This window comes from Canis lupus, chromosome 5 (assembly GCF_003254725.2).
Source record: "Canis lupus dingo isolate Sandy chromosome 5, ASM325472v2, whole genome shotgun sequence".
Lineage (NCBI taxonomy): Eukaryota > Metazoa > Chordata > Mammalia > Carnivora > Canidae > Canis > Canis lupus.
In genome coordinates, this window is record NC_064247.1 from 8603084 (window position 1) to 8624160 (window position 21077).

General features: G+C 41.7%; 2 protein-coding genes across 12 annotated transcripts; one reads left to right on the forward strand and one right to left on the reverse strand.

Annotated features, from left to right (window-relative positions):
* The first annotated feature begins 94 nt into the window (after positions 1–94).
* Positions 95–11041, forward strand: PUS3 (pseudouridine synthase 3). Of its 2 annotated transcripts, XM_049109784.1 has the most exons (7): positions 95–436; positions 1070–1292; positions 5735–5787; positions 8086–8521; positions 8629–9194; positions 10057–10247; positions 10382–11041. In XM_049109784.1, the coding sequence occupies exons 2-7, from the start codon at positions 1245–1247 to the stop codon at positions 10690–10692; spliced, it is 1605 nt and encodes a 534-aa protein (XP_048965741.1). In that variant the 5' UTR covers positions 95–436; positions 1070–1244; the 3' UTR covers positions 10693–11041. The 2 variants fall into 2 exon arrangements, with proteins under 2 accessions (XP_048965741.1, XP_025320779.1); XM_025464994.3 differs by lacking the exon at positions 5735–5787 and having other exon boundaries at positions 96–436.
* Positions 3332–19248, reverse strand: HYLS1 (HYLS1 centriolar and ciliogenesis associated). 10 transcript variants are annotated; one of them, XM_025464997.3, is made up of 5 exons: positions 19129–19248; positions 17755–17882; positions 13634–13683; positions 7476–7593; positions 3332–4628 (listed from the first exon to the last, which is right to left on the reverse strand). In XM_025464997.3, the coding sequence occupies exons 4-5, from the start codon at positions 7487–7489 to the stop codon at positions 3701–3703; spliced, it is 942 nt and encodes a 313-aa protein (XP_025320782.1). In that variant the 5' UTR covers positions 7490–7593; positions 13634–13683; positions 17755–17882; positions 19129–19248; the 3' UTR covers positions 3332–3700. The 10 variants fall into 10 exon arrangements, with proteins under 10 accessions (XP_025320782.1, XP_025320780.1, XP_025320784.1 ...); XM_025464995.3 differs by having other exon boundaries at positions 17755–17886; positions 19129–19215; XM_025464999.3 differs by having other exon boundaries at positions 7476–7606; positions 17755–17886; positions 19129–19215.
* Positions 19249–21077: the final 1829 nt, after the last annotated feature.

Here is a 21077-nt window from a genome sequence, read left to right on the forward strand (position 1 = left end):
GGAGGCGGGGGGCGGGGCCCGGGGCGGGGGGCGGGGCCCGGGGCGGGGGGCGGGGCCCGGGAGGCGGAGGGCGGGAGAGGGGAGTGCGTTCAGGGGCAGGTTTCCATTCCACCAGCCCCGCGTCCCCCGCAGGTGTTGGAAACCCTCGGCGGGGCGCCGCTGTCGGGAACACTCGCCTGCTCCTGACCCTCTGCTGAGCCAGCAACAGCTTGGCACTCTAAGCCGCCGCAATTTTCGCATTGGTTCGAGCGAGAGTCCTACCACTCACTACCCAGACAATTTTCCAGGCGGTGAGGGGGAACCCTCCACTTCCCCCCAACCCCGCCCCTGGCTTCAAGCAGTCCTGCCCATGTGTCCTCCGAAACATCTGCTTCCCACATGACAAGATGTCAGAAAGACCAGAGAATTTCCATAGGAATATAGAGGGTCGGAACGGGTGAGTTTCATCTGACAAATTCAAATGCGAAAGATGCGAAGTTGTTCGGGTTCTAACTGTTGCCCCTGTCCCAATACCTGTGACGTTTCCGCGTACCGGCTTGTTTTGATGTTAATTCTGATGTGTGCCCTTCGCTAAAGCAATCCTGGGATAACTGGTTTCCTGGCGGCACCACCTCCAACCTCCTACCCGTGCCTGCATAATCCGGCATCCACTCCCTGTACCACTGACTAATGAATTTGGACAAAAGAACCAGATCCCTTTCCGTTTTCTAACTGGAATCGTGAGATTTGGATGAGCGTCTCTGCAAAACTCCGCAAACCGAGACCGAGCTATGACCTCTCCGTGGTGCTGAAGCGAGACTCCCCAGCACTGTTCGCTCACTCTCGGGCACCTCATTTGTTTTGAGGTTATCAAACTGCTCTTAAGACTCCACATGTGGATTCTAATAGCAAATTTATTGTTTTTATTATCTCTCAATGGTAACTTTCTACTAATTTAAGTACGTATAAAATCGGGCCAGGTTCTTAAATGTTAGTTTTCATATAAGGATAGCAGACATTTGAAAAACCGCTTTTCCGTTATTTTATTGCACTAGAATTTATCCTATCTTTTATTCTTGTGTTACCATAGGCCCCAGAGTCTGCTTTGTCGGAGGTAGAGAAGTGGTGGCCAGACTAGAAAACGTTAGGCGGATTTCGGCGTCGAGACTGCGCCTCCGTCGCTTGGAACTACATTTCCCACAAGGGTGGACTACATTTCCCATGAGACTCTGGGCGCGCCCGCGCGCGCGCGCGCAAGACACAAAATGACAGCTTCCTGTCTCGCGAAAAGCTGCGTGGTGGGCCACGGGAAGGTAAGTAAGGGAATTTGGGGATGAATTATTTTCTGGGTTATACAAAGAGGAACGGATAATTGGACAAATAGCTGGACGGGCTTCCCCCTCCGCCTTGCCCATGCCTTGCCCTTCGGAGCCCTGATGGGAGGGAGCGGCATCTTGCTTAGGACCCTGTTCTTGTATCTGCTGCTGCTTGAAGCTCCTGGCGGAAACGCACAGCAGGAGGAACTTGGTAATTGGGTTCTTAGCGGGCCCTTGGACTCGAGGTCTCTGCTGCCTCAGAACGGTGTGCTCATAACACTAAACACTACCAGAGGTCAGGATTCCAGTAGTATGCGGGGAGGGAGGCGTGGCGACTCTCTTCAGATTGTTTGGGGGGCTTGGATTCCGCTGTCAATGATCGTAGTGCGCGGCTCCTGGCCCTTTGGCCCCTCCTCCTCCTTCCTCTCTGGTTTAAAATAAAGTTTATCATGGAAATGCTTCCTAGTGCTCCACTAGTCACTAATAGTTGGAGATTTAAATCCTTGAACTTCAGGAAACGTGTTGGAACTCCAGCGGTAGGCAGCCGACTCTGCGTGGGGTCGGCGCCCAGCCACACTCCGGCTCTCCAGGGTCGGGTCCGCTCGGGGCTGCTGGGCTGCAGGAAGCGCCGTGCCGACGAGTCTCGGCCTCAAGTCCTCTCTTTGCCGCAAACCTTACCTGCTGAAACCCTTTGGACCAAGCCTTTGGTCAAATAAGGGTTGAACTCGGTAATCCCTGGAAACTTCTTGCGTTGGTCATTATTGGGCTTTGAGATGGAGCCAAGTCTGGTTTAACTTGCATTTAAAAATGCCATATGGTTTTAAAGTAGTTTTTTGTTTTGTTTTTTGAAGAGAGGAGGTATAAAAACTACCTTTAATCCCACTACGGTTTTGATTTTTCCTTTTGCTATGTTGTGTACGTGCACGCGACTGTGATCATATTAGTTTACAACCTGTTTCATTTAATTTGCAGTTTTCCATTAGCTTCCCATTATTTTCAGTGGCTAATATTCTATTTAATCATTTCACTGTTGTTGGGTAGTTTGCAGTTTTTACGTATTTGCAGTGAGCGTATCCTACACCTATCTTTGAGTCAATGATTCTTTCCTGATAAATGCCTCACTGTGGAACTGGATGAGTGTTGTAGCTTAAATATTATGGAGAAAATATATTTTAGCAGATAGTAATGGTCACAGTTACTCATTTCTACATTACATAGCTGTTTTCCCTTGAATAAGCCAACTATTTCTGCTGTCACTGTAATGGCTTCAAATGCTAAAACTGACAAACTCCAGATTTTAGATGTCCCTCACTGGATTAGAAGAATAGATCCAATATAAAGTGAACAGAATTAGCATTTTGGTCTGTACCCAAATATGCCAGTTTCATCTTGGGATTTGTGTTTACATCTAGTTCCAGAGGTTCGTAGTTAATTTTTTTTTTTTTTTTAAGATTTTATTCATGAGAGAGAGAGAGGCAGAGACACAGGCAGAGGGAGAAGCAGGCCCCATGCAGGGAGCCCGACGCTGGACTCAATCCAGGGTCTCCAGGATCAGGCCCTGGGCCCAAAGGTGGTGCTAAACCACTGAGCCACCTGGGCTGCCCAGGAGTTCTTTTTCTGAGTGGGAATAGCCTTCAAGTGACAGGCATAATTTCTAAGAAAATCTCAGGGGCAAATTATTTAAAAAAGCGTGGTAGTCTAGAAGTGACAATTAGAGGGCAGTAAATTACTGAAGTATTTCTGAAATGCAGCTTGGGTTAGACTCCTTTATGTGGTATAATACTGTTATTGAGGGTCTATTAAAAAGCACTTACATTTTCTGGATTTATTGTGTTCCTTTAGTAATGGAGATATGTTGTTACTTTTCTTCCTTTAGGATTATGTACATAAAGGACAGTTTTTTTGTTCCTTTCCTGTGGCTCTCATTATTTAAGTGGTGAGAGTATGATGGGGAGCAATGACTGGAGGCAAGTCATAACCCAGTTTTGAGATCATCTTAACTTTGGGAAGTATTAGTAAGTAAAAATAAGGTCAAGTCCACAAAATCCCAATTCTTTAATGAATAAGCTTAATGCCCAGCAACTTTAAAAACAGCAGTTCACATTGGCCAAAGGTTAAAAACAATATAAAACAGAAACAGTGCTATCTGACAAAGTAGAAAGACTAGGTCTGTTTTTTTTTCTTTCTGGCCTATTTCTCTTGCAGTTAGTAGATTTGAGAGTGGTAATTTGGAAGTGAAGTGGTATTTGATTACCAATGTGATATAGACCTAGGAAAGACCAATGGTGGGTGAAGTCCTTACTGTATAATGTTCCATGGGCTTGCAAGTTAGTTGTTTCTATTTAAATAGAGGACAGAGATAAAGATTACCCTCAAACAATCCCATAAAAGAGGTTAAAAAATACTTAAGAAGGAAAAAGAGGGAAAGGAAGCTTCCTGGGCATGACTCCATTTGCAAGGTCACAACGAACACCCCAACGAAGGGCAGATCTTTTCTTCTCAGTTGGCACCAGGTAATTGTTTGGAACATATATGTGCTGAGGTTTGGCCTGGGGTTCTGGTCGCGAAAGCATCTGCTCTCGGACACCCCAGCGTAACTCCTTTCTATGATCTTCACCAGGTAACCTCATCGAGTCCCAGTCTCTTTTGTACTCAAAATATCGGGCTACCCGGTCTACCTTGCCCCGATTTCGGCTTAACTGGTCCAGCCTTGGGAGAATAAAGGACTTGGGTCTGCTGGCAACGATCAGGTCTTGTTCATAAGCTGGAGGGCCCATTCCTTCTCTTTGTAGATAACAAATGAGCTGATCTTGAGAAATTCCTTGGTATTCATTTGGTAGGGTAAATTTCTGTGGAATGTCGTCTGGGGAGTCCATGTCTTCCTGGAACTGTAGACTCATAAGCTTTTGTCTTAAGTCCCAGAGATCCATATCACTTTCTGTACCAGACTCTGATTCACTGATAATCGACTCATCTGTCACTAATACTTCCCCATCTGGCTTCTTCCGCAACACCTTTCTCTTCATCACTGGCTTTCGGAGTCTCTGGGAGGGCTCAGAGACTGTTACTGAAGTGGCATTACTTTCTACATGTGGGTACTGCAGTTGCACAGGAAGAGCAAGTCGCTTTCCTGGGGTTACTGAAGCTTTACTGTAGGGATCATACTGGATAGACCGGGCATCTCTCCTGACATCTCCCTCACCCTGCCCTGCACAGATGTGGGTAAATGCTGTAGCAGCTGCCAACATTCGTTCTTCTGGATCCATATTAGCCCATTTTTGTCCACTGGGCCCCATGAGTTCCTCCATTGCTTCCCCTCCACTGTAGGACCTTCTGCAAGAAAAAAATACTCATCAGTTTTCTGGTAATTCCCAGCTCATAAATTGTTCATTCCCTTTTGTGTACTATTTTATTGTAGTTACACAGAGAAAGAATGGCTAAGGCAATCATAAATGTAATAGTTATAATAATAAAATACAGATTATAATACAGAGTAGTATGGGAGCAGTTTGGAGGAACATTAACTCAGCTCTAGAGAATCCATCATCTGCTTTCATTTCCACTCTTATTTGCTCTCACTTTTTTTTTTAAACATTTTATTTATTTGAGAGAGAGCGCGAACAAGTGAGCATGCACATGAGCACGCACAAGCAGTGGAGTAGGGGTGGAAGGGGAGAGGGAGAAGCAGACTCCCTGCTGAGAGAGCCTGATGTGGGGCTTGATCCCAGGACCCTGAGATCATGACCTGAGCCAAAGGCAGTTGCTTATCCAACAAGCCACCCAGATGCTCCTTGCTCCCACCTTCTAATGGCTGGTAGTTCCTGCTACCTTTAGTAGTCCTACGACAGGACAGGTGAGTTCTGGCATTAAAAAAAAGCTTGTGGGGGATCCCTGGGTGGCGCAGCGGTTTGGCGCCTGCCTTTGGCCCAGGGCGTGATCCTGGAGATCCGGGATCGAGTCCCACGTCGGGCTCCCGGTGCATGGAGCCTGCTTCTCCCTCTGTCTATGTCTCTGCCTCTCTCTGTGTGTGTGACTATCATAAATAAATAAAAAATTTAAAAAAAAAAAAAAAAAAAAAAAAAAAAGCTTGTGACTTAGGGCACCTGGATGGTTCAGCCAGTCAAGTGTCTGACTCTTGGTTTTGGCTTAGGTCATGATCTCAGTGGATCATGAGATTGAGCCCCATGTCTGGCAGAGTCTGTCAGCTTGAGATTCTCTGTCTCTGCACTCTCCCCTCCCTGCTTATGCTTTCTCTCTCCCAAATAAATAAAATCTTAAAAAAATAATAAACCAACTTGTGACTATATGATATGGTATGTGATATGGGGCTTAAGCTTAATGGACATTACCCAACTCAGAGTGGCAGTTTGTATATCTAGGATTGTCCTATGTGCTTAACATTTATCAGTTCATGTATCCTTATTATCTTCTTTCAACAGATGAGTAACATGACGCAAAAGGGGTTAAATAACAAGCCCAAGATTACAAGCTAGTAAGTCACGGAATTGGAAGTCTAACTCAGGCAATCTGGCTTCAGAGTCCTTGCTTTTAACTGTGAGAGTGACTTAATCCAAAACCATCACAAAAGCAGTGATAGGCATATAAACACTCCTATGCTTAAGAAGTTTTTGTTAAATATTTGAGAGCGCCCATATGTGTGCTCACAAGTGGAAAGGAGGAGGGGAAGGGACAAGCAGACTCTGTGCTGAGCATGGAGCCCAATACTAGTTTCCTGACCAGATCTGGGATAGGTATCATCTACTGTCCACCATTTCCTGTATCCCTACAATTTTTCTTTTTAAACTGAAAAACTAGTACATGTACATGGTGATTTAAAAAAAAAAAAAGATTGTCGACATATTAGTTTCAGGTGTACATTTGACAAGTTTATAGGTCATGCTAAGTTCACAAGTGTAGCTGCTATCACCATAAGATGCTATTACAGTACCACTGACTTCATGCCCTATGCTGTACTGCACATAATTTTAAGGATCTCCCCTCCCCCTACCAAGTCTCACTCTCAAAGGCAGTTTCTTACACTTTCTCTAGTAATTTTCCATATTCATATGTGTATTTTTATACCATAAGGGAGCATATTATACAACTCTTCTGAACTTTAGTCCTGGTGATCCAGCTGTATCAGCACATGTTGACTGACTTCATTTTGTTTAAAGTCGCACACAACTCTGATGTATGGATATGTTCCTAATTTAATTCACCTTACAGTCTTGTTAAAAATGTTACAAGTATCTTTTGAGTTTTTAAAAGATATATACTTGTATATACTTGTGTAAGCATATATATGTGTATATTATATTTCTAGAAATGCAGTAGGTCAAAAGATGTGTGTGCTCAATTTGATAGCTGCTGTCAAATGCCCTCCGCCCCCTGAAGAAGCTGCACTGATGGTGTCTTCAGAGCTTGTTTCTTCATTCCCTCTCCACAGTGGTATACTAGTACACCTTCTCTGCAGTCAGCTTGGTAAACAGTTCCCAACTTAAATGCCACTGAATAGACATGAACTTTTCATATATGTATGTAAGGTTTTTTTTCCTCTTTTTTGTATGAAATGCTTTTCCTTTCCCATTTACCTCTCAGATTGTTGAACTTTTTCTTATTGATCCTTACATTAAAGCTGATGTATATATTCATAAAATACTTATAGAGCAAGCAAATTACCCTTTGCCATAAGTATTTTTCTTCCAAGTTTGTTGTTTACCTTTTATTTTTTTGCTGGTACAAATTCAATTTTAGGCAGTCACTTTTTTTTTTTTTTTTTTTTTGTTTTCTACAGTATCTTACTTAGAAATGCCTTTTCCATTCCAAGACTATTAAAAAAAAGGTTTTCTTCTAGTACTTTTAGTTTTTTTTTTTTAATTTAAACTTTTAATCTATCATAGATATAAGAAACTCTCAAAGGCCAAAAGCTAAACAAGCTACCAAGAATTAGGTAACATGACCTTAGAACAGATTTGGAGACAATCCAGAACTAAAGTGACCACCAGTCACAGATTGTCTAGTACTGTCCCAGTTCTAAGGATGTGGTATGTCGATCCCCATGTTTTTGAAATATGACAGGAATTTCAACATCTTAATTAAATTTTCTAGACTGACTCTTCTAACTGCTAGAGGTACAGAACATAAATTTGACTTTAAAAAAGGACCATGATGCTTAATTACCTTTTTTCTGCCATCAAAACTACTTAGAGTGGGAAAGTCTGGACTTCAGGCTCTATTTCCAATATGAAATACAGTCATTGGCAAGTTTCATCAATCAGGCCAGCCTCTACTGTACCACCTTTAAGACAGAACTGTTAGATGTTAGGACAAACAAGCCACTGATTTTATCTGACATGTTGAAAAAGCAGAGGAGCAGACATATATATTCCATATGAACAGATTTTATGATTCAAAAGATTGGACAAGCGTAATAGTCAAAAGGAAATGCTTTAAGGAAGAAATAACAGTAATCAGTCCTTAAATCATCTTAGCTAATAAAGAAGAGAAAAATGGGATCTATAGACATTTCCCCTAAATTCTGACTGAATTTTAACAATGCTATTTCTTGATGTTCCTTTCCTTTCTGACTGTGAACTGGCCAGACAGGATGGAAAAGAAGAATATTTGTGAATGAGCAACCTATAGCAATGAAGCTAATGCTTGTCTCCCTGAATGGAAGCAAAATATATCTTTTAGGCATTAAATTAAATCTTAGGTACTATTTGCACATAATGGAATGATACTGACATCAACCAAAGTAATCTGCATTGAAACTGTTGTATCCTTTTAGTCTCTTTTCAGATAGAGTGGACCTATATGATTCCTTTATTCCTGGGGTTGGTTGTCTTATCATGGCTGAAAATGACACAGATAGACTCCAAATTGAGAAACTCCTGAAGAGAGTACAAGAACTGGAAGAGGAGGTACAAAGACTTAAAAAAGAACAGGCCAACAACAAAGACTCAAACGCCAGAGAAAATTCTTTAGGAGCCAGAAAAGCTAAGCGTGCATTTGATTTCAGTGCTCATGGCCGAAGACATGTAGCCCTAAAGATAGCCTATCTGGGCTGGGGATACCAGGGCTTTGCCAGTCAGGAAAACACAAACAATACAATCGAAGAGAAACTGTTTGATGCTCTAACCAAGACTCGACTAGTAGAAAGCAGACAGACCTCCAACTACCACCGGTGTGGGCGAACAGACAAAGGAGTTAGTGCCTTTGGACAGGTAAGGGCCACTATACACTATACAGTTTCTCAAAGCAAGCGATACCAATATATGCACATGCTAAGAATTCAGATTGTGTCTCCAAACTTCTTTCTTTAATTCCACAGGTGATTTCTCTTGACCTCCGTTCTCACTTTCCGGAGGGCAGCACTTCGGAGGATTCTAATTTAAAGAATGAAGTCAACGATGTTGCTAAAGAGATTCGCTATACCCACATTCTCAATCGGGTGCTCCCTCCAGACATCCGTGTACTGGCCTGGGCTCCTGTGGAACCTAGCTTCAGTGCTAGGTTCAGCTGTCTAGAGCGGACTTACCGCTATTTTTTCCCTCGTGCTGATTTAGACATTATAACCATGAACTACGCAGCTCAGAAGTATGTTGGCACACATGATTTTAGGAACTTATGTAAAATGGATGTAGCCAACGGAGTGATTAATTTTCAGAGGACAGTTCTATTTGCTCAAGTAGAGCTAGTGGGCCAGAGCCTGGATAAAGAGCAATGGCAAGAACCTTTCCAGTTATGTCAGTTTGAAGTGGTTGGCCAGGCATTCCTTTACCATCAAGTCCGCTGTATGATGGCTATCCTTTTTCTGATTGGCCAAGGAATGGAGAAGCCAGAGATTATTGATGAGCTGCTGAACATAGAGAAAAACCCCCAGAAACCTCAGTACAGGTAAGTTAAAAACAACCAAAAAACCCCAAAGTGACTGTTGCCTTTACGTTGTTTTTAATTAAATACTTTAATTAAAGGTTAACATATCTTCCTCTCCAACAATTGTCTAATTAACTAGGTCACTTATTTTGTCTTCATGAAGCATTTACTCTAACTTGTAGAATGCTATGAACATGAAGGAGGGCTACCTTTTTCTTGTCTCACTGTTCTGTCTCATTAGTAAGAAACAGGTGTTTGGACCAGGCCCCTTAATAAAATAACATTCATTTTTTCCCCATGAATTTATGTTGAGAGGCATTATTGTTAAGTTCTGGTGAAGTTTAAAAGTAAGCATTCAAACTATTAAATCTTCCTTGCTTTATATTACCGAGTAGTCATAACTATCATACTTTGAATTTTTCCTAATTTTCAGTGTCTGAAATGGTAGGAAAGATGGGAAGAATAGACTTTTCTTTTGAGAGCAGGCTGAGGTCAGATAAACCAACAATTCATTCCTAAGCAGTAAAATCTAGTTTTTACTTCATATCATGCAAAATTAACAAGTTTGGAAAAATGTAAAAAATAATTTTATAGCATTACGGTTGAGGCAAGTCATCTCACTTTTGGGTGACCTGTTACCCTTAAAATTTAGCCTGATATAGATCAAGTTTAACTAGCTGATCCATAGTTTTTGTTTTTCTTCTTTTAATTATAAAGTTGTTCAAGGTTAGGGATCAGTTTTTTATTTTCTTATCTGTTACCCAATACTGACAAAGTTTTCCCCTCCTTTTAACCCAACTACCCCCTGACCTTGTTCCTAAAAAACTGTTGGATGGCTGCTGTGTATTTTCATACTCTGTTTCTCATCTCTTTTTCTCTCTAGTATGGCCGTAGAATTTCCTCTAGTCTTGTATGACTGTAAGTTTGAAAATGTCAAGTGGATTTATGACCGGGAGGTTCAGGAGTTCAATGTCACTCATCTACAACAACTATGGGCTAATCATGCTGTTAAAACTCACATGTTGTATAGCATGCTACAAGGACTGGACTCTGTTGCAGTGCCCTGTGGGACAGGTATGACAGGAAAATCCTAGGATACAATTATTTACTAGAACCAAAGCTATAGAGAGTATGGGGGAGGTAGATTTATATAAAGTTTGGAGGTGATTCTACTGTAGTAAAGTAATATTTGATTGTATATATTATAGGACCAAAGATGGATGGAGTAACAGAATGGAGAAATGTTAAGCCTTCTGTCATAAAGCAGACCAGTGCCTTTGTAGAAGGAGTGAAAATGCGCACATATAAACCCCTAATGGATCGTCCTAAATGCGAAGGATTAGAATCCCGGATCCAGCATTTTGTACGTAGAGGACGCATCGAGCACCCACTTTCATTTCATGAGGAAGGGTCAAAAACCAAAAGGGACTGTAATGATACAATGGAGGAAGAAAATACTCTTTTGGAGAAACCAACAAAGAGAGTCTGTGTTGATACAGAAATTAGAAGCATCAGTTAACCATAACAGGATCTAGAAGGGAACCAACTAGCTAGTGTAGGGGTATAGAAAAGAAATATAAGATAATATGTACTTCAAGAAATCCTAAAATTCAGATGATCAGTTCTTGAAAAAGAAAAAAAAAAAACAAAAAAACAAAAAAACCCAAAAAACCAAAAGTCCCCCCAAAACCCAAAGACCATTAAGCCCTATAAAGGAAGTTCCAGCTTAAATAAGAGTTCAAACATTCTCATTCCTCCCCAAAAGGATTACGAGATGGAAGAAGCAAAAAGCAATTGTGAAATGGAGAGTTGTTTACATATACATGTGCCTTGTGTTCAAATTAAAGCCTGATCATGCAAGTGTCTAATTTGTTATGCTGTCTTTTTAAAAAGCAAATGAGATATTCACTACTCATCTGAATTCTTATAAAGAACTTTGCCTTGGTTTATTATTTTTAAAGATTTTATTTACTTATTCATGAGAGACAGACAGAGAGACACAGGCAGAGGGAGAAGCAGGGAGCCCGATGTGGGACTGGATCCCAGGACTCCAGGATCACGCCCTGGGCCGAAGGCAGGCACTCAACCACTGAACCACCCAGGCGTCCCTCAGTGTATTATTTTTTTAAGAGAGAAATTAAAAATAAGAAATTTAGTCAGTTAAATATCTGGTACATTGGTTTATGCAAGGCATGATACTACCTGAAAATGACCTACCTGAATAAAAGCACAGCATCTCTTACAAAGCTTATCAGTCTAGTGCTGTGAGCCACAAGTGGTCTCGGTTGCACAGTCATCTTTCTCTTCCTTTTTTTTTTTTTTTTTTTTAAGATTTATTTAAGAAAGAGCACATGAGCAGGGGGGAGGGACAAAGGGAGAAGGAGAAGCAGACTCCCTGCTGAGCAGGGACCTGATGTGGACCTTGATCCCAAGATTCTGAGACTGAGATCATGATCTAGGCCGAAGGCAGACACTTAAAGGACTAAGCCCACCCAGGTGCCCCCATCATTTTCTTCACAACCTTTTACATATGTAAAAAGCATTCTTAGCTTTATTCATGAGCCATATAAGAATAGGCTTAAACATAGGAGTTTACAACCTCCTGATGTAGTGGTTTAAGGAAAGCACTTACAAAGAGGAGGTTTCCAAGCTAAATCTTGTAGAACAAGTGGGAGCTAGTTAAAGAGGGGATAAAGAAATAACATTTTAGTGTGTCCAAGGCAGAAGATACAGTTTGTATACAGCATTAGAGATTTAGCAGCATTTGAATGCAGATAATTGTAAATAAAGGAATATGGCTTGACCCTGACAAGAGCCTAGTTTAGAAAAGGAAGCAAGGGTCATGTTTGTAGATTCCTGAAGGCCTTCCTAAGATTTTATTTTGAGAAACCACTGGGGGCAGGGCAGGGAGGGGAAGCCAGGATCGTGTAGCAAAAATACTGCTCTGGGATTGCTCTGGGTTTGGTGTGGATTGGAATAGGGCAAGACAGTGGGGCCAGTTAGGAGGCTGTCAGAGTAACCAAGGAATTAAATGATGACGGCTTAGACTAGATTTGTAGTAAGGGGGATGGAAAGAAGATGAATTTGAAATCAAGAAAAGAGCAGCAACAGGGTTTTATGGTGAGGTTCAAAAGTAGGGAGGCTTTCAGGGTAATACCTAGGTTTCAGACTGAAGCACATCTGAGACACAAAGGACAGGAAAATGAGGTGGGGCTGTGTTCTCAAAGATTATAAGTAACCCTCAAAATATTATTACGTAACACCACTATTTATTCAAAAGAATTCAAAGTTCTTTTAAATGAGATATTAGGGATCCCTGGGTGGCGCAGCGGTTTGGCGCCTGCCTTTGGTCCAGGGCGCGATCCTGGAGACCCGGGATCGAATCCCACATCGGGCTCCCGGTGCATGCAGCCTGCTTCTCCCTCTGCCTGTGTCTCTGCCTCTCTCTCTCTCTCTGTGTGACTATCATAAATAAATTTTAAAAAAAAATTTATAAAAAAAAATAAAAAAAATAAATGAGATATTAGCTTTTATAGTAATTAAAATAATAAATACCAAATGAACTCAGACCTTCTGCCTCAATAACAATCTTCATCACTACAGAGTGTAATACTTCTGTACATTTATGAAACAATTATACTATATGTTTGAGATCCAAAGTTTTACTTACCAATCAACAAATAGTTTTGTTTCTACTTAGGCTCCAAACCCCTGGGATACAAATATGGTGTATATCCTCAAGCTGCTAGCTAAGACAACATATGGAGCAATTACAAACAATGTTAATATATAAAGAGTAAACTGATCTTGTGTAAGTGCTATAGAAGCTTAGCAGCATGTGGCACAGAAACAAGACTTTACCTAAGAAGTTCCAGGTTTAGGATGTAAAACAGTATAAGAAAAGTGAAGTGACATTGCAGTACTGAAGAAAATACACAATAGCTTTCACATTCTAACAGAGTAGGAACTGGACAAGGTCCTCATTTTAGAAATAGGAAAACAGTGGTACAAAACAACTAAGGTTTATTCTTAATAGCCAATTGCACAACCCAGGTCATCTGTATTTTTTTTTTAAAGATTTTATTTATCCATTCATGAGAGACACAGAGAGAGAGCGAGAGGTGCAGAGGCACAGGCAGAGGGAGAAGCAGGCTCTATGCAGGGAGCCTGATGTGGGACTTGATCCCAGGACTCCAGGACCATGCCCTGGGCTGAAGGCAGGTGCCAAACCCGCTGAGCCACTCAGGGATCCCCTGGTCATCTGGATTTTGAGTCCTGTCATTGATCTTTGGAACCTGATTTTTCAACATTTCATACTGCCTGAATATTCTTAAAATGTTACTTTCTCCTCTAAATTTGATGTAAGGATCCTTTTGTTTTGAGTGTAATCACTGAGTATAGTATCCTCACTTTCACATGTAAGGACAAACCGAAGCATTCAATTTTTTTCAACTTCTTACCTTATTTCAGTGTACCTCCACTCGCATTAGTTTTCAAGTTAAAGAAAAACCTGGAAAAGAACAGAGTTTATGAAATCACAATTTTAAAAAAATCAACTCTAAAGAAATGATATACAGGACAAAAAAACACTAACTGAAAAGCCATGTTTGGGCAATTCTATAGAAGCAAAGGAGTCAGGATAACAGTCTTAGATCTTAAGTAAAATCCTTTGAAGGTTAACTAGATTATACTATCATATATAGTAGAGTAAGCATTTTGTGATACTATTTTTTGGTAGTTGCCATAGATAAACTCAGGACAATTATCATAGATGAAGCAATGATGAATCCCAAACTGCAATTCTGCAAAACTACGTAAGTTATCTGAAGTAATATTTGTTATAAATTTCAGTCTCTGACTCAAGGTAGGGACTAAATAAACATTAGAAGAAAAGTAGATCCTAGTTTCTTCATTGGCAAAATTTAAGAAATTATTCCAATAGGTAATGAAGTTTAAATGAGATTATACACATTATATATGAATATATAACATTTAATATATATGTAACATTATACATAAATATATATAAATAAAATGGTGTTTTGTGAGAAGTACTAGACCATTTAATTCAATATTCATGGAATACAAAACTACCTACTAAAAATATAAAAGCAGGGAAATAAATGGAACAGGACTCTTTGGGTTAGGAGGATCTCCAACATGAAAACCCAGAGATTTCTTTACAGCATATGTACTATACTACACAGTGATTAACCTGTTGTCTTCTTTGCATTTAAATTACAGCATACTCCCATTCTTTTTCTAGAATGTATGAAGATGGTTATTTGTAAATAAAATATAAACTTAAGTAAAGGCCCATAGGTAACTGTAAATTCTTTCCTTTTAATATAAAAACCCCTTTACTTAGGGCAAAACTTTCACATAGAAGCTAGAGCAGCTTATATTTTGCAGATTCTGATAGTATTGACCAAAATACCCAATAGTACCTTCTTTCCAAAACTTTTGAGCAACTCAGTGTCCCAGGCTTAGTAGTTGCAAGTGAAAGGGTTTTGAGGGTGTTTGGCTTCTAACCGTTACAGGGGGGCTACGGTAGAGTCACAACAGATTCCTCTACCTCTGAGGAGGTAAGCACGCAGCTTTAAGAACCACAATGTCACAACAAAACACTGACAAAAGACAACCATAATCCAAAGAGACAACCAACTGGGGGAAACACTTTTAACAGGTTCAAAATCACTTAATTCAAATTCTTCTAAAAAGCTATTAAAAGGTACATCAGAAAAGGGGAAAGACAGATGGCTTACCAAAGAAATAATAATACTCATAGAAAAAGATGTTTAATCTCATTAATAACACAAATAAAAACATTAAGATATCCTTTTAGGTTGGTAAGATTTTTCAGCACCTAGTGCCAATTAGAAGATTTATTTTTTCTTTTTTTTTAATTTTTATTTATTTATGATAGTCACAGAGAGAGAGAGAGAGAGAGAGAGAGAGAGAGAGAGAGAGGCAGAGACACAGGCAGAGGGAGAAGCAGGCTCCATGCAGGGAGCCCCACGTGGGACTCGATCCCAGGTCTCCAGGATCGCGCCCTGGGCCAAAGGCAGGCGCCAAACCGCTGCGCCACCCAGGGATCCCTAGAAGATTTATTAAAATAATAACATTTGATATGTTATTAGAAGGTGGAAGATAAACACTCTTACTGCGTGTTTAACTGTGTTTACAGTGGGTGGGTAAAACTTTGGATCTCAATTTTTCTAGAGGGCAGTTCAGCATTATGAATCACAATGTAAACCGTATCACAATTTCTAAGCCATAACCCACTTCCAAGAATTAGTCTGAGGAGAGATAAACTGAACAAGGATGCAAATGTGTATACATACATGTAGCCATCATGCTATTTTTTATGATGAAAAAACTGGAAAAACAAGTGTCCACCATTAGGGGATTGGTTAAATAATAGATCACACGGGGCAACAATTGCAAGAAATACCATGAAGTCATTAAAAATAACGTATACCTATATTTGACAGACAAAATTCTAAGGCATAATCTGCTTTTTTAAGCGAATGCCTTATTATATCTGAAATATACAATTATATAAAAATATTTTCTGAGCAAAATCATGTAAATATATATTCCTAATGAATACATCTGAAGGAAACCCAAATATGAAGTGGGCTGCTTTTAAAATTTTATTTATTTATTTATTTATTTATTTATTTATTTATGGGGGGTTGCTTTTTTTAAATGGTTATCTGACAGGGGCACCCGGGTGGCTCAGTGGTTGAGCATCTGCCTCGGGCTCTGGTCGTGACCCCAGGGTCCTGGGATCTGGGCCCGCAGGGAGCCTGCTTCTTCCTCCACCTGTGTCTCTGCCTCTCGTTTAATTTAAATACATTAAATCTTCAAAAAAATAAAAATTAAAAAAGTTATTTGAGGCCGATGGAATAGCTAGTATTTTCTTGCTTTTGTTCTCTATAGGTTCGTACTTCTTGGATTAATTCTAAAAAAAAAAAAAAAAGACTGTATTTATAATAAGGAAAAAAAAGTGTTTTTTGTTTTGTTTTGTTTTTGTTTTTTCCTCCTGCGGGTAGGACTATAGGGCCCTTGGATTCCCCACGGCCTCCTAGCCGCCCAGGGAGAGGGCTGCACGCCAGGCTGCGGCCACAAGTTCACCAAGGGCGTCACCGGGGCTGGGAAGGGTCCGGTCCCCGCACCTCCAAGCCCCCGAGCGCCCACCTGGCCGGCGCGCCGGCCTCGGATGCTCGCGGCCCCCCGCCCCGTGCGCCCGCCCCGGCCTCCGCCGGCTTACCCGCCCCGCCGAGGGCCGCTCGCCGCCCCGCGTCCCGCGTCCAGCCGCCCGGCAGCGCAGCTCCGCAGGCTTCCGTTAGCCCGCAGCTCGCGCAGGCGCACAGCCCGCCCCGCGCCCAGGCCGCAGGCCACCGCCCACCGCCCACCGCCCACCGCCGCAGCCGCGGTTTGAACCCGAAGAGCGAACCGGCGCCCTCGGCCCCGCCCCCCAGCGCCCTCGGCCCCGCCCCCCAGCTCTCCTATTGGCTCCGAGGGTGAGCGTCTGCCCCGCCGACGTTCTGATTGGTGCCCGTCCTCCCCGGGCCTTCGCCCTGGGGCGGGAGGAAGCCCGGGGACTTGAGGCGGCGTCCCTAACTCCGTTAGCGACCCGCTGGCTGGGTCTGCGGAGGGGCGGCCCCACGTTCAGGCCACCTGCGCGGACTGCGCTTCCGCGCTTCCCTGCTCCGGGCGGCTGCGGGGGGCGCGAAGCTCCCGGAGCTCGGAAGCCGCCCCGGGGACCCGCGTCTGCAGCAGGTCGGCCTGGGGTCCGACCCACGCAGCTTCCTTGAAAAGCACGGACGCGCATCGCGCCCCTTCCGTGGCCCGTGTCCAGGCTCTCCGACCGTGACCGTCTCCCGTCCCCACCGAGGCCCCTGCGTCCTTGCTGCAGCTGCGCCGACCTCCCTGCTGGAAGCACTCGCGGCCTTCCTCCAGAATGCACCTGCCTGCTCCCTTCCCATAGCCTTATTCTTTAAAAACATTTTTTATTTTGTTTTGTTACATGTACCCGCTTTGGGAATTGCTGAGGTTGAGACCTAGAAAATTCGTAGGGGTCCCCACGGACCGACATTCTAGTCACTGCCCTGCAACATGACCTGTGTCCTGCGGGTCAGCGCGTTCTCTATCCCACTTCACACAAGGAGCTGCTGGTTGACACATTTGTATTATTTCTTTAAAAAAAAGATTTTATTTATTTATTCATGATAGACAGAGAGAGGCAGAGACACAGGCAGAGGGAGAAGCAGGCTCCATGCAGGGAGCCCGATGTGGGACTCGATCCCGGGTCTCCAGGATCCTGCCCTGGGCCAACGGCAGGGGCTAAACCGCTGAGCCACCCAGGGATCCCCTGACACATTTATATTATTTCTTAAATCCAAGATTCTACAAGAGAGACGGGATAATATTTAATCCTTTTTCTCCGAACACTTTTCCCTTTAGTCTCAGGGGCCTTCCAGTGACTTCTGAGTCACTTTGGATTTGTTGGGGGAAAGAAAAAGGAATAAGCAAGGTGGCAGAAAGTAGGTTGTAAAGATTTGAATGACCCTACCCCTAGGTCTCCAGTATCAACACGAATGCCGCTCGTTCTTTTCTTTCCTCATGAGCCAATATCCTTTGTTCTAGTTTGGTCATCTTATACCTTGCATGACTTTTTCTTGGACATCAAATCTCGCCAATCTGTCTTAGAAACAAGAGCACAGTCATTTTTTCTTACCTACTACTTTGACCATTCAACATGCTCCTTTCTCCTCCACCCCCAATTATTTTCTTGTTATCCTTTATGTTAAAGTTTGACCTTTGAAAACCTTTAATCGATAGGAACTTGAGGGACGCCTGGGTGGCTCAGGGCATGACCCTGGAGTCACAGGATCAAGTCCCACATCAGGCTCCCTGCATGGAGCCTGCTTCCCCCTCTGCCTATGTCTTTGCCTCTCTCACTCTTTCTCTTCTTCTCTCTCTCTCTCTCTGTCTCTCATGAAAAATAAAATGTTAAAAAAAATAGCAACTTGAAGGGTCTATCTCCTGTCATATTTCAAGTCGTATCTTGTGTTCAACTCAATCCTTGTTTCTTGGTGGATCACTTCATGCTCCATCCTTACCTAGATCTGATTTAATAATCTTCGTGATTCTCTGAAATTCATTGAACCCAAGAACCCAGGTTAAGAAACCATAACCAAGGTCATCTAAAATAGAGTGTATGGAAGAAAATCCTATTCTTGAAAACAAAATTGCACCCTTAAAAACAAATTGTATAGAAGGAAGCTCCATGAACTCAGTGCCTGGTCCCAATAACTTTTAACTCATGACCAATCTTGTTTCTACATCACTATCCACATACCTCCCCATGTATTATTTTGAAGCAAATACCAGGCATCTGAAATCTATATTACATATAAATAATCTATAAAAAAGACTTTTCAAAAGCATAACCACAATACTGTTATCACACCTAAAATATCTAATGTATTTCCTTAATATCATCAAATATCCAGCGTTCGACTTTCTTCTTGTCTCTTTTTTCTTTAGATAGCTGGTTTCAACCACAATCGAATCAAGTCCACATGTTGTGAGGGACCCCTGGGTAGCTCAGTTGTTTAAGCATCTGCCTTTGACTCTGGTCATGACTCAGGGTCCTGGGATCAAGCCCCATGTTAGGCTCCCTGCTCAGCAGAAAGTCTGCTTCTCCCTTTCCCTCTACTCCCCCCACCCCGCTATGCTCTCTCTCTCAAATAAATAAATAAAACCTATTTTTAAAAAAAAGTCCACATGTTGTAATTGGTTGATCTTTTAAGTTTTTTTTTTTGTAAGTTCCACTTCCATTTTCTTCTTGTGCAGTTTATTAAAGGAACCATGTTGTTGGTCCTATGGAGTTTCCCATAATCTGGATTTTGCTGATTAATGCAGTTTAATATGGTTTCCTTACCTTTTGATTATAACGCAGCTCTCTTTCAGATGCTTTCCCTGCATAGGTTTAGCTGTTTATAAACCCATCAGCATCTTTATCTTTGCATTGAAATACTACTTTCAACTGGTTATATTGTCATCCTTAAGTTAATCCCTCCTTTATGATATGTTTGCTTACCTCACCCCTTTGTTGACATTTTTAAACTCCTTCAGCTATAGCCCTCTCTTATTTGACTCATTATCTCCTATCTCTGACATTTGTAATTTGGCTTTGTTTAGTCTTGGAAATACAGAGAACAATGGCCTAATGAAAACAGCTTCTGTGGATGCTGCTGCCCTTGATCCTGTCAGCTTTCTCGTCTGATCTCTGTCTCTATTGCTCAGTTGTTCTATCCTCATCAGTATATTCAGACTGTACTCTCAGATGTTGCTAGTGATCTTAACAGTCATCTCCAATTATTTTGCTTAGTTCCAGTTCTCTTTTATTTCTTTGGAGAGTGTTTGCTAATTTGTTCAGTAAATATTTATTGAACACTGTTAACCTTAAAAAATAAAACTCAGTTCTTTTGCCAGCAAAAATGTGTTTATTTGGGAATAGCAGGGGATTGCAACTTGGAACATGCCGGTTATAGCAAAATGATGGACAAGTACAGAGATCAAAGGAGAAGAATGTTCTTTTATAAAGAAAAGGAGGAAGTTAGGAGGGGTTGTTATAAGCAAAAAGTTTATTGGGAGTAAACTGGGAATTTGAAGTATTGTGGATTTTCATTGGCTGAGTTGTGAAAGTCTTCATTGGCTAGGTTGTTGCTAGGTACATAGGTACCTACCTTCCTTTTTCTGGGGTAGTCAAATAAAGGCTTCTTGTTGGGAAGGCAAGGCACATCTCCTCTTTATTAGGGATTTACAATTGACAATGAGTTATAGGACATGAGACCTCCCCTTTCTGGCCTCTCTGCTCCATTTTAAAAGAGGTATCTTCGTTAGGTTTCACAATACTGATTGTGTATTAACTGTGGTAGGTACGGTGCTATGTGTTAGTGACTTGGTGATGAATAAAAAGACATCATCCCCTCCTTATGAAGCTTCCAGTTGGATAGGAGAAAATGACAGCTATCAAACAATCACAAATTATTGTAAAATTACGATTTTGTTCAGTGCTAAGGAGAGGCGAATGGCCTAATTAAAACATCTAATAACAGAGAGATTTAACATGGTTCCACTGAGCAAAGAGCTAAAGGATGAGTAGGGGAAATATTCTGTGTGGGGGGAGAGATGGGAGTGAAAAGAGATTTCTAGTGAGAAGGAAAAGCATATGCAAAGGCCTATTGGAGATGGAAGCTTGGAAGATTCAAGACCAGCAAAGAGAAAAAGGGTAAAGATGAAACTGGAGAGGTAGGCAAGGGCCAGATTATGTAGGTCACGTAAACCAAGACAAAAAATTTCATCTTTATTCCAAGAACTATGGAAACTCACTGAAGTGAAGTTTGGGATGTGTTACGTAACATACTCACGTGTGTATTTGAAATATTTCTTGGCTGCATTGAGGAGAATGCATTTGAGAGGGACAAGATTATGTGAAGTCCAAATGGGAAGCAGTTGAAGTATTCCCGGCAAAGATGGTGGTGGGTTAAGCTATGATGGTAATAGCCAAAGATAGCAAGAAGAGGACAGACAGAGATATTTAGGGGATAAAACCATAATGACTTGACCATGAATTGGCTGGGGTTCATTTATGAAAAATAGGTAATGGATTATTTGTAGCTTTCTAGGTTTGGCTACTGGATGCCATGTCCTGAGATAGGGAATACTGGAAGAAGACCATATTTTGAGGGGCAGAATTAGATTTGGGGCATGGTGAATTTGAGATACCCCTGAGACATCCAGGTGGAGGTAAAACTAGGCAGTTGGAAATCTGAGTGTGGAGGTTAGATGCAAGGTGATATTTGCGTGTGGGTGGATACTTATTTA

What these genes read in the sequence shown, in the direction of transcription:
- PUS3 (XM_049109784.1), top strand. Translation starts at nt 1,245, where the DNA reads ATGACAGCTTCCTGTCTCGCGAAAAGCTGCGTGGTGGGCCACGGGAAG. An exon ending in GCGTGGTGGGCCACGGGAAG is followed by an intron (nt 1,293 to 5,734) that starts GTAAGTAAGGGA and finishes TTCTTTCAACAG; the next exon opens with ATGAGTAACATGACGCAAAA. An exon ending in CCCCAGAAACCTCAGTACAG is followed by an intron (nt 9,195 to 10,056) that starts GTAAGTTAAAAA and finishes TTTTCTCTCTAG; the next exon opens with TATGGCCGTAGAATTTCCTC.